At 47.9% G+C, this 15,228-nt stretch overlaps 1 protein-coding gene across 1 annotated transcript in view; it reads right to left on the bottom strand.

Moving 5' to 3' along the window:
* Positions 1-7,571: 7,571 nt before the first annotated feature.
* The window catches only part of LOC125629366 (keratin, type II cytoskeletal 4-like), a 13,082-nt gene continuing 5,425 nt past the window's right edge, over positions 7,572-15,228 (bottom strand). The window contains exons 4-9 of the mRNA XM_048834799.2: positions 14,262-14,357; positions 13,932-14,096; positions 11,718-11,843; positions 8,953-9,173; positions 8,512-8,546; positions 7,572-7,888 (exon numbers count right to left, since the gene is read on the bottom strand). Of these exons, the coding sequence (XP_048690756.2) occupies positions 7,572-7,888; positions 8,512-8,546; positions 8,953-9,173; positions 11,718-11,843; positions 13,932-14,096; positions 14,262-14,357 (960 nt within the window). The remainder of the gene's footprint in view (positions 7,889-8,511; positions 8,547-8,952; positions 9,174-11,717; positions 11,844-13,931; positions 14,097-14,261; positions 14,358-15,228) is intronic.

Genomic DNA, 15,228 nt, shown 5'->3' with positions numbered 1-15,228 from the left:
GCCTAGCATTTAGCCTCTCTGTGGGAAGAGCCACTAGATGGCGCCATGACTCACTCCACCGCTTCTACCCACATTATTAAATGCAGTATTGCAGCAATGGTACCACTCAGAGCAGCACCCCAGTGTGCTAGGTGCTGTACAAATACAAAGCAAAAAGACAAATAGGGGTCTTAAACAGTAGGAGTAGAGTGTATTCGGCACTGGTTGCGATCACTGCAAAATTACTGGGTCCAGTTCCGGTTCCCGCAGCTCAAGGAGGATGGTGATAAAGTGGAGGGGGTTCAGAGAAGAGCTGGAAGAATGATTAAACAGTTGGAACACGTGCCTTACGATGATAGGCTCAAGGGAGTCAAATTTATTTAGCTTAACAAGGAGAAGGTTAAGGTGTGACTTGATCACAGTTTATCAGTGAGCTTGGCAGAATTCGATTGTTATCATTGTGACGGATAGTACCCATGTTTAGTTTTAAGCATTTAAAATGATATCTATTTACATTTTCCCAGTTGTGGAAAATTATGAGGGGGGGGGTTCAGAGAATGGCAAGGGGGTCAGCCACTAATTTAATGATGGTAGATGTTGAGATTGAAGAAGTTAAAGCTTAAGGTTAAGATTCTTTTGCCCTGAACCTCATGTGTTTATTTACACAGTGCATGGGTGCTGGAACAATTCTATAGTGGGGGTGCTGCAAGCCATTGAACCAAACTGTAAACCCTGGATATGATGGAAACCACTTCAAGCCAGGGGTGCAGCAGCACCCCCAGCACCCACAGTTCCAGCACCTATGCACCAGTGTACAGCGTGTTGAAGACACTCCCAAATAAGGGAGGGAAGATTTCACACCAAGTTTGCATTTAATTTTCACCAGCATAAGTGACTACACAAGATGTAAGCTAACAGAGAACCAGACTGTAATGGTCATAATGTGATTTCAATTGCGCCCATGTCAAACTGGAGTCAATCCACCAAGCTAAGTGGAGTCACTCTCAATGATGCCCCTGAGATCTAAACTGCAGCAATGCTGGTGGTGTTGCAATTTCTCCTCCTCCTCCTCCTCCCAGCCCCGCATCGATAACCAGTTCCCAGTCTCACCCTGTCCGTGAAGGAGGCAAATTTGTTGGAGCAGATCAAGACCCTCAACCTCTCCTGCACTTGCATTCCCTGGACCTCTGTATCCATCGCCACATTTCATAGGGCAAGGAAGTTCTTCCGGATGGTTGCTTTATGGATACCACCAAGACTGCCGTCTGGAACTCGGCCACCAAACCCTCCAACACACCAGCCACTGGTGCCAAAACTTAAACCATCACCGGCGGCGCTGCCCAGAGTGGCACTACGGCCAACACCTCCAGCAAAGTTGCCGATCGCTGCACCGTAGCTGACGCCCCCACCACTCCCAACGCTTCCGCTACCACAATCTCCACCACGGACGTTACCTAGGCCAGCAGAAACCCCTTACACTGCCGTCCTAGTTATAAAGACTGTTGCTGCCCAAGGGCAGCAGAACCCAAACTGCTGGCCCGTCTTAATTCCCCCTCCCCCACCAGCAGTAGGGTAACCAGAGATACCCCTTCTCCTACCCACTGACACGGATCTGGAACTCAATGGCCAGATCATTGTGGCTTCTTGGAGAAAGAAAGGTTAAACAACATCAGTTGCAGGAGATCAGAGGGGACCAACAGCCCCCTGTGGTGGGAGAGCAGGAGATGCTCCCGATATGAATTTGAGGAGCAAAGGCCTTGGTTGCTATGAAAGTGAGAACATTACTACAGAAGATTTGTGAGTGGAGCTTACCTGGGAGTAACGAGTTCTCTTGTAGTTATTCAGCACTTTCAATCTATCAGGCCACTTTGAAGGGTCAAAACTGCTTGGCTTGCAGCCTTCACCCGCCGGGTGCTGTTTTATGGAACATGCTGTGTTTTGCACAGCGGGGCTGGGTTACAGGATCCAAAGCAGCTGTTCCGCGGTACAAGCAGGGGGCTGCTTTCCTGTCTTTCCCATCAGTATATTTTTAAAGCATTGTGCTAGGGCACATCAACTGTAGCCCCATTTCTTCCACAAAGTCAGGACACTCTGAGACCTTTCTTGCTTGTGAACACCAGCATGTAGTTAATTTACAGTGTCTCAGTCCCGCTACTAATGCATTTTGGTGCTTCCCCACCTTTGCGCTGTTTTCCAGCTTTCTGGCCCCTTCTCCAAAGAGGGGGTGGGGAGTGAGTGGGCCCTACTCAGAGGGCTCCCCTAGCTGGCTTTCCCCTCCTTCTGTCTTTCTCCCCCTTTCTTTTCAAAGACTGCCTTCCTGTGCACTTTTTAAGCCCCTTGACTGGTAATGGGCTAATTAGCTCATTTGCTTCCTAACCCAGGTGTGGCCTGGTAACCAGGCACATTCCTGATCAACTAGGCCTTCTTCCAGGAAATCTAATTAGTGCTAATGGAGATGAGACTGCTGACTCAAGCTCCATCTCTAAGAACTCCATCACAAGGGTCTAAATCAGGGGTGGGCAAACTTTTTGGCCCGAGGGTCACATCGGGGTTCTGAAACTGTATGGAGGGCCGGGTAGGGAAGGCTGGGCCTCCCAAAATAGCCTGGCCCCTGCCCCCTATCCGCCCCCTCCCACTTCCCACCCCCTGACTGCCCCCCTCAGAACCCCCCACCCATCCAACCCCCCCGCTCTTTGTTCCCTGACCGCCCCTCCCCGGGACCCCCGACCCCTAACCGCCCCCCGGGACCCCACCCCCTATCCAACCCCCCCTGCTCCCTGTCCCCTGACTGCCCTGAGCCTTATCCACATCCCCGTCCCCTGACAGGCCCCCCGGGACTCCCATGCCTATCCAACCGCCCCGTTCCCCGTCCCCTGACTGCCCCGACCCCTATCCACACGCCCACCCCCAACCACGCCCCGGGACCCCACCACTTATCCAACCCCCCCACACTCCCTGTCCCCTGACTTCCCCCTGGGACCCCCTGCCCCTTATCCAACCCCCCCCCCACTCCCTACCCCCTTACCATCCTGCTCAGAGCCCCAGGACTGGCAGCCGTGCCACCCGTCCAGAGCCAGCCATGCCACTGCACAGGGGCAGGCCCGCGGCTCTCGCAGCCGCATTGCCAGTCAGGAGCTCACAGCCCCGCCGCCCAGAGCGCTGGTGACGCGGCGAGCTGAGGATGCGGGGGAGGAGGGACAGCAAGGGAGGGGCCGGGGGTGAGCCTCCCCGGCCAGGAGCTCAGGGGCTGGGCAGGACGGTCCCGCAGGCCAGATGTGGCCCGTGGGCCATAGTTTGCCCACCTCTGGTCTAAATGCAATTCCCTCTAGCAGGAGATGCTTTGCACAGCTGAGCTGACAAAGCAGAAATTTGGACTAGTTCCTCTATAGCAGAGGTCCCCAAACCGTGGAGCATGCCCCCCCCCCCCCCGGAGGGCAGAGAGGAACATTCGGCGGGGCGCAGCTGGGGCCTGGGCCAGACCCCATGGGGGGTGGGGAGGAAGCACCACCTAGCTCCTCTCCTGACCCTGGGCTCTTCTCCCTGCCCCGCACCTGAACCCCGGGGGTGGGGGAGGGGCAGGGGTACAGGGATAAGGGGGGCCATGACCCTGAAAAGTTTGGGGACCACAGCTCTACAGGCAGAAGGGTGGGTTTCCTGACACAAGTTTTCACAGCTGAGAGGCATAAAGAAGATGAGCATGTGAGGGTTCAAACAGAGAGTCAAACAGCCACCTGAATCACCAGCCATTGCTCAGGCTGGCTCCATGGTGTTGATAAAGTCTTCTATTGAAAATCAATGGGAGTTCAGCACCGAACTCACTTAATCACTGTAGTAAATCCCGCTAGAGGCCTGGCTGCCCCTTAAGGCACCTAACTACCTTTGGGAATCTGCTCCTCAGGAGCTTAAGTCTCATGGAAAGTCAGTGGGATGGAGGTGCCTACGTTACTTTTGAACATGGGACTTAAGCTACAAAGTGCACCCAGGTGCTTTTGAGCCCCATGTCTATTGGATGCCGCGTTTCGAAGAGTCAAAGAACTGCACAAGAGCCAGGTATTAAGCATGGTCACAATCCCCCGCCCCTGTTAATGCTGCCAGCTGCCAGTTTTGTGGCATGCCTCTGCCCAAAGCACCGGCCCCAATTTGACCCAGAGTGGGGGATCCGTTCTAAAGATTAACTTGTAGGAGTTTTGCAGTTACCAGGGCCGATCTTGCAGGGGTCTATAAAGCACAGAAGCAGGAGCATTGTGGATTTGGTACCCTCCCCCAACACACACACACACAACAGTGCAAGGAGTCCATGTGAAACTTCAGCTTGCACAGAATTCCCACTCACTGCAAGCATACCTGATCCCCAGGGAGGGGCAGCAGATTTGTATAATTTTTGGTGGTGCCCAGAACGGGTTCAAGTCCCCACCCCCACACCTGCCCTAAGGCTCTGGGAGCAGGTTTGGGTGTGGGAGGGGTGTGGGGCTATGGGAGTGAGTTTGGGTGCTGGGTGCGGGCTCTGGGCTGGGGTGCAGGGAGGGGGTGCAGGCTCTGGGAGGGGCTTTGGGGTGCAGGATCTGGGATGGAGTTTGGGGGCAGGAGGGGGGCGTTGGCTCTGGGAGGGAGTTTGGGTGTGGGGTGCAGGCTCTGGGCAGGGGGTTGGGGTGTAGGAGCGAGTTTGGGGTGCAGACTCTGGGAGGAAGTTTGGATGCGGAAGGGGGTTTGGGGTGCAGACTGTTGGAGGGAGTTTAGGTGCAGGAGGGGGTGAGGGGTGCAGGCTCTGGGAGGGAGTTTGAGTGTGAGGTTTGGGCTCTGGGCTGGGGCAGAGGGCTGGAGTGCGGGGGGAGGGGGTTCAGCACTTACCTCGGGCGGCTCTTGAAAGTGACCAGCACCCCCCTCTGGCAGCGGCTCCAAGGCAGGGGGCCGGGGGTCTCCACGCGCCACCACCCACAGGCACCGCCCCCGCAGCTCCCATTGGCTGCAGTTCCAAAGGCAGGGTCGGCGCTTCGGGCTGGGGCAGCATGTGGAGACACACCTCCCAGGGGCCGCAGGGACATGCCGGCCGCTTCTGGGAGTGGCGTGCTGCGCCGAGCGACGGTGGGCAGGAAGTCACTTTAGCCTCGCTGCACTGTCGGTAGTGGTGGCGGGGGCCACTGGGTCCTTTTAAAGCCTGCACCCCTCACCCCCTCCTGCACCTAAACTCCCTCCAACAGTCTGCACCCCAAACCCCCTTCCGCACCCAAACTTCCTCCCAGAGTCTGAACCCCAAACCCGCTCCTACACCCCAACCCCCTGCCCAGAGCCTGCACCCCAAACCCCCTTCAGCACCCAAACTTCCTCCCAGAGTCTGAACCCCAAACCCGCTCCTACACCCCAACCGCCTGCCCAGAGCCTGCACCCCAAACCCTCTTCCGCACCCAAACTTCCTCCCAGAGTCTGAACCCCAAACCCGCTCCTACACCCCAACCCCCTGCCCAGAGCCTGCGCCCGCACCCCCTCCTGCACCCCAACCCCCAGCCCAGAGCCCATACCCAGCGACTTGTGGAGACCCCCGGCCCCCTGCCTAGGAGCCACTGCCAGAGGGGGGTGCGAGACACTCTGTGGGAGGTGTTTAGGGGCTGCAGGTGGGGCCACGGGAGAGACCTGGCCCCTAACATTGGTGGAGCCGGGGCCCTGTGCTCTGAATATCCCTGGAGCACGGGCACCACGGGCCCATACAACTTGCTGCTCCTGTCCCCAGGAAACCCATAGAGAGACATGGGGTAGAAAAGATGGTTTTGACCACGGACAATTTCTATTATTCCATGTCCCAAAGCCATCTCTTATGCAGCATCAATTTTGCTACTTTGTCTCCTGCACGCTAGCACAAATAAGTGTGGATACGCATCTGGGGCGGCAGATTCTTAACGGGTATAAATCAGCGTAGCGCCATTAATTCCAGAGAAGCTATGCTGATTTATGCCAGCTGACGATCTCTAGCCCATAGCTGTTCACTTGGCAGGAAGTCCGGGGTTCTGAGGCTTAAGAGATGAGCTGTGCAAATAACGGACTTTTATCGGGCAGTTCCATAAAAAAATATTAAAATTGCTTTGGCTGGAACCAAGAATGATCATTTTTTGGGACATTTTTGGCAAATTAAACCCTGGGGGGAAGCAAATCATTTCAAAACCAAAACATTTTAGCTCTATATGTTTCATTTCCGTTTTGACCCTTTGTAAACATTTTTGATTTTTAGCCAATAAACTTTTGAAGTGACAAGCCATTTGGGACCAAAAACGTCAGCAGGTTTTGTTTCCAAAATGGCAAAAGGAAACATTTTTATTTTTACCAAAACAATTTGGTGAAACCAACACAAATTTGCAAAATGTTTCAGTGTCACCAAATCGTCATTTTTCACCGGGAAAAAAATATAGGACAATTTTTTCCCAGCTGTAGTTAACAATCTATTAACAATTTTTCGACGCAACAAATCCTGCATCTTGGCAGGGCGTTAGACGAGATGACCCTGGCGAGCCCTTCTGATCCTATGATTCTTTATTGTCATCCATCTTCATATGTTTTTAGTGGATATGGAAGCCAAAAATAATACCTGCAAAGTCCAATGGAAGTTCGGCAAAGACTGAGTCACCTAGTACATCAAGGGTGTGAGCCTAATTCTCAGTTACCGCAGTCCCGCAACAAAAGACGAACCCAACCAGGAGTTTAAGGCAAGAGCCTAGTTTAAAAACTCAGCCGTGTGACGTTAATGACACAATGCAGTTTATTGGTGATGCACAGAGTGAAAAGCAGCCGGTCCTTTAACAAGAATGAGGCATTTTATGAACATCACACAGGAGCGGGCCCGCGGAAAGGAAATAGGAGGGACACGTTGACTCAGGGCCTCTATTAACGTTCACGATGCTAAATGGGTGGGATTCATGCCCTCTGCGGAAAGCCAGGACAATTCACCGTATTCCTTGTCCTGACCAAGCCCTGAAACACATATGAGCTGATGCAGTGAAATTCAGGAGAAAGTGGCGGAGTGGAAAAACCCAGGGTTACTTCATGAGTTTGGAAATAACCTTGGACATCCACAGCAACCAGAACACTGAAAACGTAGGGCCTGCCTCTGATTTCACTTACACTGGTGTAAGTCAGGAGTTCGTCAACGGGCCTGATTCTCTGCTATCCTGCGCAGTTATTTATGGGGAGTCTCACACACACACATTGCACCACGGCAGGGCAACGGAGAATCGGACTTGATGGAATTACACCAGTGCAGGACAAACATAAGGGAGAGGAGAATCAGGCCCCCGGGCACTACACTGGACTAAAATTGGTGCAATTGACTACAGAGCCAAGTCCTGAATGAGGCAAAGCTATAGGAAAGTATATCCGCGCTGCTACAGTTCTCTCAGTTTCCCAATGAGCAATGGGTCAGATGCCATCTCTACTCTCTCAGTTACTCCCATTCAGACCTATTGACTTCAGTGCAACTGAGGGCAAAATTTTGTCCCAAGATGAGGGGTTTTTTCCCCATGAATGTTGAAAGGTGGGGTGGGAATTCCCGTCGCCAAGCAGCAAAAACCGGGGTTAATTCAAAGGTCCCTGAGTTGAGTTTTTACGCTCTATCTAATTAATTTTTTGCTTGATGAAGAGGATGTCGAGATATATTTTACACTAGAGCTGCTTCCCCCTCCCGAAGTGACCCCCCCTCCATAGCCAAAACCGCTTCCTCCTAAACCAATCCCACTTCCGCCAACACTGATCCCACTTTTGCCACCAATTCCAAAACCACTCCCACTGCCAATTCCAAGGCCGAAACTGCCTCCTCCACTACCAAGACTGAGGCCACTTCCACGACCTCCACCTCCTCCACCAAGGACATATCTGCTTCCAACTCCGCCACCGCTGCCAGCTACGCTCGTGGTGCTGTTGACCACAGCTGCAAGAAAAAGATCCCTCTGGTTATTCAGAAAGCAGCTTGTGATTTCCAAAGAGAGACAAATTCTGGTGTTACATCTAACTAAGCTGGCTGGAAATTTTCTACCACTGTTTTATGAAGGAAATTTGGGGTTTTGACCAAATGAAATTTTTCCTTGGAAAATTGCAATTTTTCTTTGAAAAACCAAATGCCTGAAAACCTAAGTATTGCAATTCAGAAATGCTAATGAAGTGCCTCATGGGAGTTGTAATTCGGACATGTGCCTCATGTCCCCATTCCCCTCTATGGGCCAAGCTCCACAGCTGGGCAACCGTTCCCATAATGCATCATGGCCAAGGACATAATGCACAGCCTCTGTTCACCAAGAGGGGAGACCATGGTGCATCATGGGAAATGTAGTCTGACTAGGGACCCCCGCCTATACAAGAGAGTGGATGTATGAGACACCCAAACTACAACTCCCCGAGGCACTGTGGTGGCATTTCTGAATTGAATTTTTTCAGGTTTTGGCTGAAATATTTTGTTTTTTGCTATTTTGGCCAAATATCAAAAATACGCACACTGCTTCATTTTCAGACCAGCTCTAATTCTGACAAATGAAAGTGAATCCTTGAGATACTTACAGATGCTCACAGGATCAGCATATTCTCCAGACATCCTGTCGGGGAAAGAAAAGTAATTAATGTAAATCACCCCATAAATCACTATAATACAATTACTAAACTTTGAAATATAGAGGGCGTAAATGCTTCCCAAAAGGACAAGGGGTCTGATTCTCATTCACACTAATTATGACAAAATTTGCAAAAGATCTCAGGGGCAGATTTTCAAGGGCTCTGCACCCAAAATTTTCATACGAACCCAACATCTCATGATCAGTGGAACAAGAATCAAAGGGCCAACGTTCCCCGCCTGGACTTTTATTGGGAAGACACCAGGGGAACAGAGAATGTGGGGAGCTAGTCTGGAAGCAACCCAGCCTCATGGGCAGAAACTTTGTTGATTTATTCCAGCTGAGGATCCGGCCCCATAATTACCACACACTATTTGTGTATTGCATCTACCTGCATTCTTCTCCCTCCAGCAGTTTCCTGTAGGTGGCAATCTCAATATCCAGGGCCAGCTTGACGTTCATCAGCTCCTGATAATCACGCAGCAAACGAGCCAGTTCATCCTTGGTGGTCTGAAGGGCGTTCTGAAGATCAGCAAGCTTACCCTGGGCATCTTTGAGGGCCAGCTCCCCGCGTTGCTCAGCATCGGCAATGGCCGTTTGCAGCCCTGCAATCTGTAAGGGACAAATCATGAGATTCTAGTACTGGGAATTGTGATAAGGCTCATTCATGTCTGCGGAATGAGTCTGGAGATGATACTTATGCTGACTCACCCTACCCTTTGTTTGGATTTGGAGTTGTTTCTTTTATAAGCTTGCTTAAGTGATATTTTGAAGGTTCCTCTGTGGGTGATGTTTTGACCATAGGATGTGCCTAAATTGGGCCACAATGGCTATAAAATATGTGCTGCCAAGGGGCAGTCAGAGAAAAACAGGAGAAAGTCCATGGTATTGAGTAAAGAGGATAGTAACCTGTGTACGTGTGCATGATCAGCGTGTGATCAGTGGTAACGAACCACCTGGAAAAGAGCAATAATCAAATGAAAACAGTGTGGGCGGCAAAAGTCCTGCAAACAGAAGCTTGCACAGGCATCCTGCATGTGTTGCATAAAACATGTAATACTGTACTGGATGGTGATGGAAAGAGAACTGATGGATTTGTAATTTGGATGTGTCTAAAATGTGGTAGACTGTAAGGGGTAGTCGGAGGTACATAGAAGAAATCCAGCAGGACCCCCTACGCCACAAGAGAAGGCAACTGGCCATTGTCTTTTTCCTGTATATCTGTCATTCGTCGCTTTAGTAGTAATTGAAATCACAAGGCATGCTTTTGCGTCAAGTCAAGGTTTGAATTAATAAACCTAAGAGTATGTGCCGCTGTAGCACTTCAGAGCCGAAGCAACCTATGCTACCGTGAGGGGTTCTCCTGTCGCTGTAGTTAATCCGCCTCTCTGAGAGGCGGTAACTAGGGCGATGAAAGAATTCTTCCGTCAATCCAGTGCTGTCTACACTAGTGGTTAGGTCAGAATAGCTATGTCTCTCAAGGGGTTGGATTTTTCACACCTCCGGAGAGATGTAATTATACCGATGTAAAATCCTAGTGTAGATCAGGCCTGAGTGTCCAGCAGCCAGTGTCACCCAAAGGGCAAGCTATGTAGTTCGTGGATTTCTAGCCCCTTGGATTTCTTTCTCTCTTTGCAAGATAGAAGGAAGAACATGGGCACTCAACTCTTAAACCATTTTCGTCCCTGATTTCTCAGCCTTCTATGAAATATCTCTAAGGTCCTGACAGAGAAACACCTGCAAACAGAAGGCTTACGACTGGGAGTAGTTCCATTGAAATTCTTAGGGCAGGTCTACACTATGGAGTTAAGTCGACCTAAGTTACGCAACTCCAGCTATGTGAATAATTGTGGTGTCTATATCGCGGTGTCTACATCGCGTTGGGTCGACTGGAGAAACTCTCCCGTCAACTTACTTTACGCTTCCTGTTCCAGTGGAGTACTGGAGTCGATGGGAGAGCAATCTGTGGTCGATTTCGCAGGTCTTCACTAGACCTGCTAAATCGACCCCCAGTGGATTGATTGCCGCAGCGTTGATCCATGGTAAGTGTAGACATACCCTTAGGGTAGAAAGTACTATGGATAAAATTCTCAAAAGTATCTGATTTAGTAGCCTAAGTCCCATTTTCAAAAGGAATGTAGGCCCAGATCCAAAAAGGTACATACACTCCTAACTTCCACTTCAATAAGGGTTAGGCGCCTGGGCTCATTTGATAATGCCTCTTTAAGTGCCTAAGCCACTTTTGAAAATGAGATTTAAATTTCTAACTTACTTAGACACTTCGGAAATTTTTGCCTTTAGGTGCTTTTGACAGGTTTACCCTACATTCCTTACTGTTGTAAGGGTCAGATCCTGCATATATAACTGACTGAATTAAGCAGTTTCCAGGAGTTCTGATATTTATTATTGGTTTTAATGGTGACATACCAATCCGGGTCATGGAGGAGAGCATGTTTTATTCCATACCAAATGACATTCCTTTCAGAATGCCAGACAGCACTGTTTGAGATACCTGTGACTATTCCAAGATGCCTTGAAATGTCAGAATAGTTTTGCACTTAAATATAATTGGCCATATCCTCAGCTGGTATAAATCACTGCAGCTCGATTGATTTCAATGAGTCAAAAAAATCACAGAAATATAGGGCTGGAAGAAACCTTAAGAGGTCATCTAGTCCAGCCCTCTGCACTGAGGCAGGACCCAAGTATACCTAGCTACATGAGGATTTGGCCTAGAGAGCTTAAACAGAATCCTTTGACTTAGCAGCTCCTTACATACCAGAAATCCAGTATTTCTAACCCCAACCATTTAAAAATCCACAAAATCATAAGACTGGCTTTAAAATCATACGTTTTTGTGTGTGTCCAGGTTTTTGAACCTTTATGACACGATGGAGACTCATTTCCAAGCTTTACTCTGCAACCATGAGAGCTAGAAACTTAATTAAAAAACAAAATAAGTAAATAAATAAATATAAGTTGAGATTCTCAACAAATAATTAGACTTAAAGAGCCGGGGCTTTAAGAAAAACACCAGCTATCACAAGAGTTGGCAACACAGAGAGTAGGTATCTCTCACAAGGTCACAGAGCTCATTAAAATAGTATGTAATAAACACCATAAATCATGTCAATTCCATATTAAGATCTTTCCCACCTGTTTTTTCACACTATCTAATTCAGCTTTCAGCCTCTGGATCACCCGACTCACTTCAGAGATCTCATTCCTGGTGACCTTCAGGTCTTCACCATGTGTCGTGGCTGTGACCTGAAGCTCTTGATACTGAAAGACACAAGCCATAAGGTCATTAGAAAAGATTTTCATAACTGGAGTTGAAGACATGTTTCAAATTTCCAATTTCCCAATTTCAAATTGGGAAAAAATTGGATGCAATTTTCCCTCCTTTTTTCTACCACTTGGATGATTTTTTTTACGCTGTTGAAAATTATCCTAATTTTAACATTTTTCAAAAAAAATTCATATTTTAAATAAATAAATAAATAAATTGGAGGAGGAACTAGATCGGGAGATGGAAAAAACTGCTGTCCAACCAGCTGTCAGCATAATATCAAAGGAAATGTTTACCAATGCGTGTGAGATATTCAGATCATAGAGTCATAGATTCTACAGCCAGTAGGGACCACTGTGATCATCTAGTCTGACCTCTTCTATAGCACAGGTCACAGAACTTCCCCCAAATAATTCCTAGAGCAGATCTTTCAGAAAAACATGCAATCTTGATTTTAAAATGGTCAGTGATGGAGAATCCACCACGACTCTGGGTAAATTGTATCAATAGTTAATTACACTCACCATTAAAAATTTACACCTTTACATTTACACATTTACATTTAGCCACATTAAAACACATGTGTTTGCTTGCGCTCAGTTTACCAAGCCATCTGAATCAGTGACCTCTCCTCTTCATTATTTACCACTCTGCCAGTTTGTGTCATCTGCAAACTTTATCAGTGATCATTGAAAGTTTTGAAAATTTTATCCTCTGTCTTTATTACCATTGGGCAGTGGATGGAAGCTTCATTTCATGAAAGATTTGAGGTTTCAAAATTTGTAATTCTCCGTGAAGGCAAATTCAAAAAAAATATTGTTTGGGGATGATTGAAACATTTGTTTTTGAACAATCCAAACATTTCATTTTGATTTCCAACTGTTTCTTTTGTAATATATTATCTCATTTTAAAAATTGAAATGAAAAGCCCTTTCTCCAGGAAAAAATAATTGAAATGTTTCATTCTGAACATACTCAAACTTTTTTCCCCTCGGTTTTCTTCCGAAACAAAATTCGGGTGAACTTGACCTGATTTTGTGAAGTGTTTTGATTTTGGCTGGATGGCTTAGTCCAAAGGACTATAGCTCCATCAGAATTTCTCCAGCCAGTCTTTAAGTTTGTTTCATAATGCATTGAGCACACTTTTAGGCCCACGTGAACAAATACTTTAATAACAGTTACTAAGCAGTGATATGACCAACATTAGAAAATCCATATGGGTCCCCTCACTTATCCATAGGTATCATGTAAGGATATTCCAAGGGAATCATATTTTGACCCCAGAAAATGAGAGCACAACTGTGGAAGTTGAGGCTGATGGGATTAGGATGGCTTGATATGCCGAGGAGCACCATGGGTAACCTCCCCTGGAAAACCTGACTTGTGGTCACAGTGTACTAGACTGACAGAGCTATTGTCATTGAGAACATAAGAGACTGGCTGAGAACTTGGTTCTATTCCCATCTCTACCACTGCCTTGCTGTGGGACCTTGGGCAAGGCATTTGGCCTATCCGTGCCTCAGTTTCCCCATCTATTATAAAGCCCTATGCAATGTATGGATGAAAAGCTATGGATAAGAGCTAGCTGGTGCTACACCAGTTCCAACTGGGTCTTGCCAGAGCCTCTTAGATTTACAGAGTCACAGAGTTTAAGACCAGAAAGGACCACAAAATCATATAGCCTTACCGCCTGTATATCACAGGCCACCAGCCACACCCAACATTCATTAAACAACTGAAATTAGACCAAGGTATTGCAGCCCTCAGGAGACTAAACTCTTAAAGGTACAGTTCCCTATGCTAGGCACTATTATTATTTAAGAAGGTGAGGACGGATCATTTTGTGGTTAAATTAATCAGTAGAACTGGGTTCTATGCCTAGCGCTGTCACTGATCTCCTGGTTGACTTTGGGCAGGTCACTTTCCCACTCCGTTTCCCCATCTCTGAAGTGGTGATAAGAAGCCGGCATTCTTTTGCCAAGTGCTTTGAGTGCTATGGCTTCAAAGCACTAGGTCACAGCGACCTCTGAGGAGAATTCTCAGTCTACTCTTATACGCTCCTTAGCGGCATGATGACTCACCCTACTTTGGTACCAAGCCTCCGCCTCAGCCCGGCTCCTGTTAGCAATGTCTTCATACTGAGCTTTGACCTCGGCAATGATGCTGTTCAGGTCCAAATCTCGGTTGTTGTCCATTTGCAGGATGACGTTGGTGTCTCTGATCTGTCCTTGCACCTGAGCTAGTTCCTGTAGGTAACACAACACTGGACATAGTATTCCACTCATGACCTGAATCATTCCAGGAGTTGCATCATGCAGAGAAAAATGTGACAGGTCTTTCGATTACAACATTGTCATTGGGGAAAGAGCAATGTGGTCCCATGGGAAGGAGCCTCTGAATAGGAGCCTTACCGCTTCATAGACAGCTCGCAGGAAGTTTATCTCATCAATGAGGGAATCCACCTTTGCTTGAAGCTCCACTTTTTTCATGTAGGCAGCATCCACTTCCTAAAAAAACACGCCAAATGTTGGGACAATGCTACCAAGGACAAGAGCTATTGGGTATGATTCTGATCCTGTTTATACTCAGGGTTTGTCTTCACTGCAAAAGTTATCGCGAGTTACTCCACTCGAATTACAAGCTCCAGCCACACTGGAAACAACACTGAACCAACCCAGAGCTGTAGCCTGTAGCTGAGTCCCCTGCATTACTAGCTTGAGAATCGACAACACTTTAGCCTCAAACCCCTCCTCCCACTGACGGGCCACATAGGTCAAGTTGAAAACGCTGCTCAACTTGAGCGAGAGATTTGTGTGTGTGGACAGGAATTGGGTTGGGGCCACACTCAAGACATACCTAGGGCTAACACTGCAGTGAAGGCATAACCTAAAGCTGCTTTACATCAGTCTGGCCTGCCAAAGCAGTCTGGCCCGCCAAAGCAGTGTAAAGGGGCCTTTGTGCAAATGGCCCAGGCGTGGGAGTTATATTACCTTCGAGTTTGGCACCAAAACACCTTGGAGGATCTGGGTCTTAGTTACTGCAGATTCAAGCTGATGTAACTGAGAGCTGAATTTGGCCTTTTAAATGTTTTGGCTGCATTTTCTAAGGTTCTGTTTATAAATGGTTAACGGATGTTATAAGCGTGTTACAGACATGTATTGGTGGCGGTTATCACCAGTTTGGTTGATGGTGTTATAAGCAACCTACTGGTCTGTTGGACTCCATAACAAATGACAATAATCTATTTTTTTTAAACTATTAACTAATACATGTTTTAAAAGAGACCTTAATATAAAGCATGGCCAATTTTTCTTTGTCATTTCTTTCAAGAAAAATACACCTGTCCCCCCAGAAATGACAATGCAATAAGTAAGACAC

The sequence above is a fragment of the Caretta caretta genome, chromosome 20, assembly GCF_965140235.1.
Source record: "Caretta caretta isolate rCarCar2 chromosome 20, rCarCar1.hap1, whole genome shotgun sequence".
Lineage (NCBI taxonomy): Eukaryota > Metazoa > Chordata > Testudines > Cheloniidae > Caretta > Caretta caretta.
The sequence above is the reverse complement of the archived record's forward strand: the minus strand, read 5'-3'. Positions and strand labels throughout refer to the sequence as shown.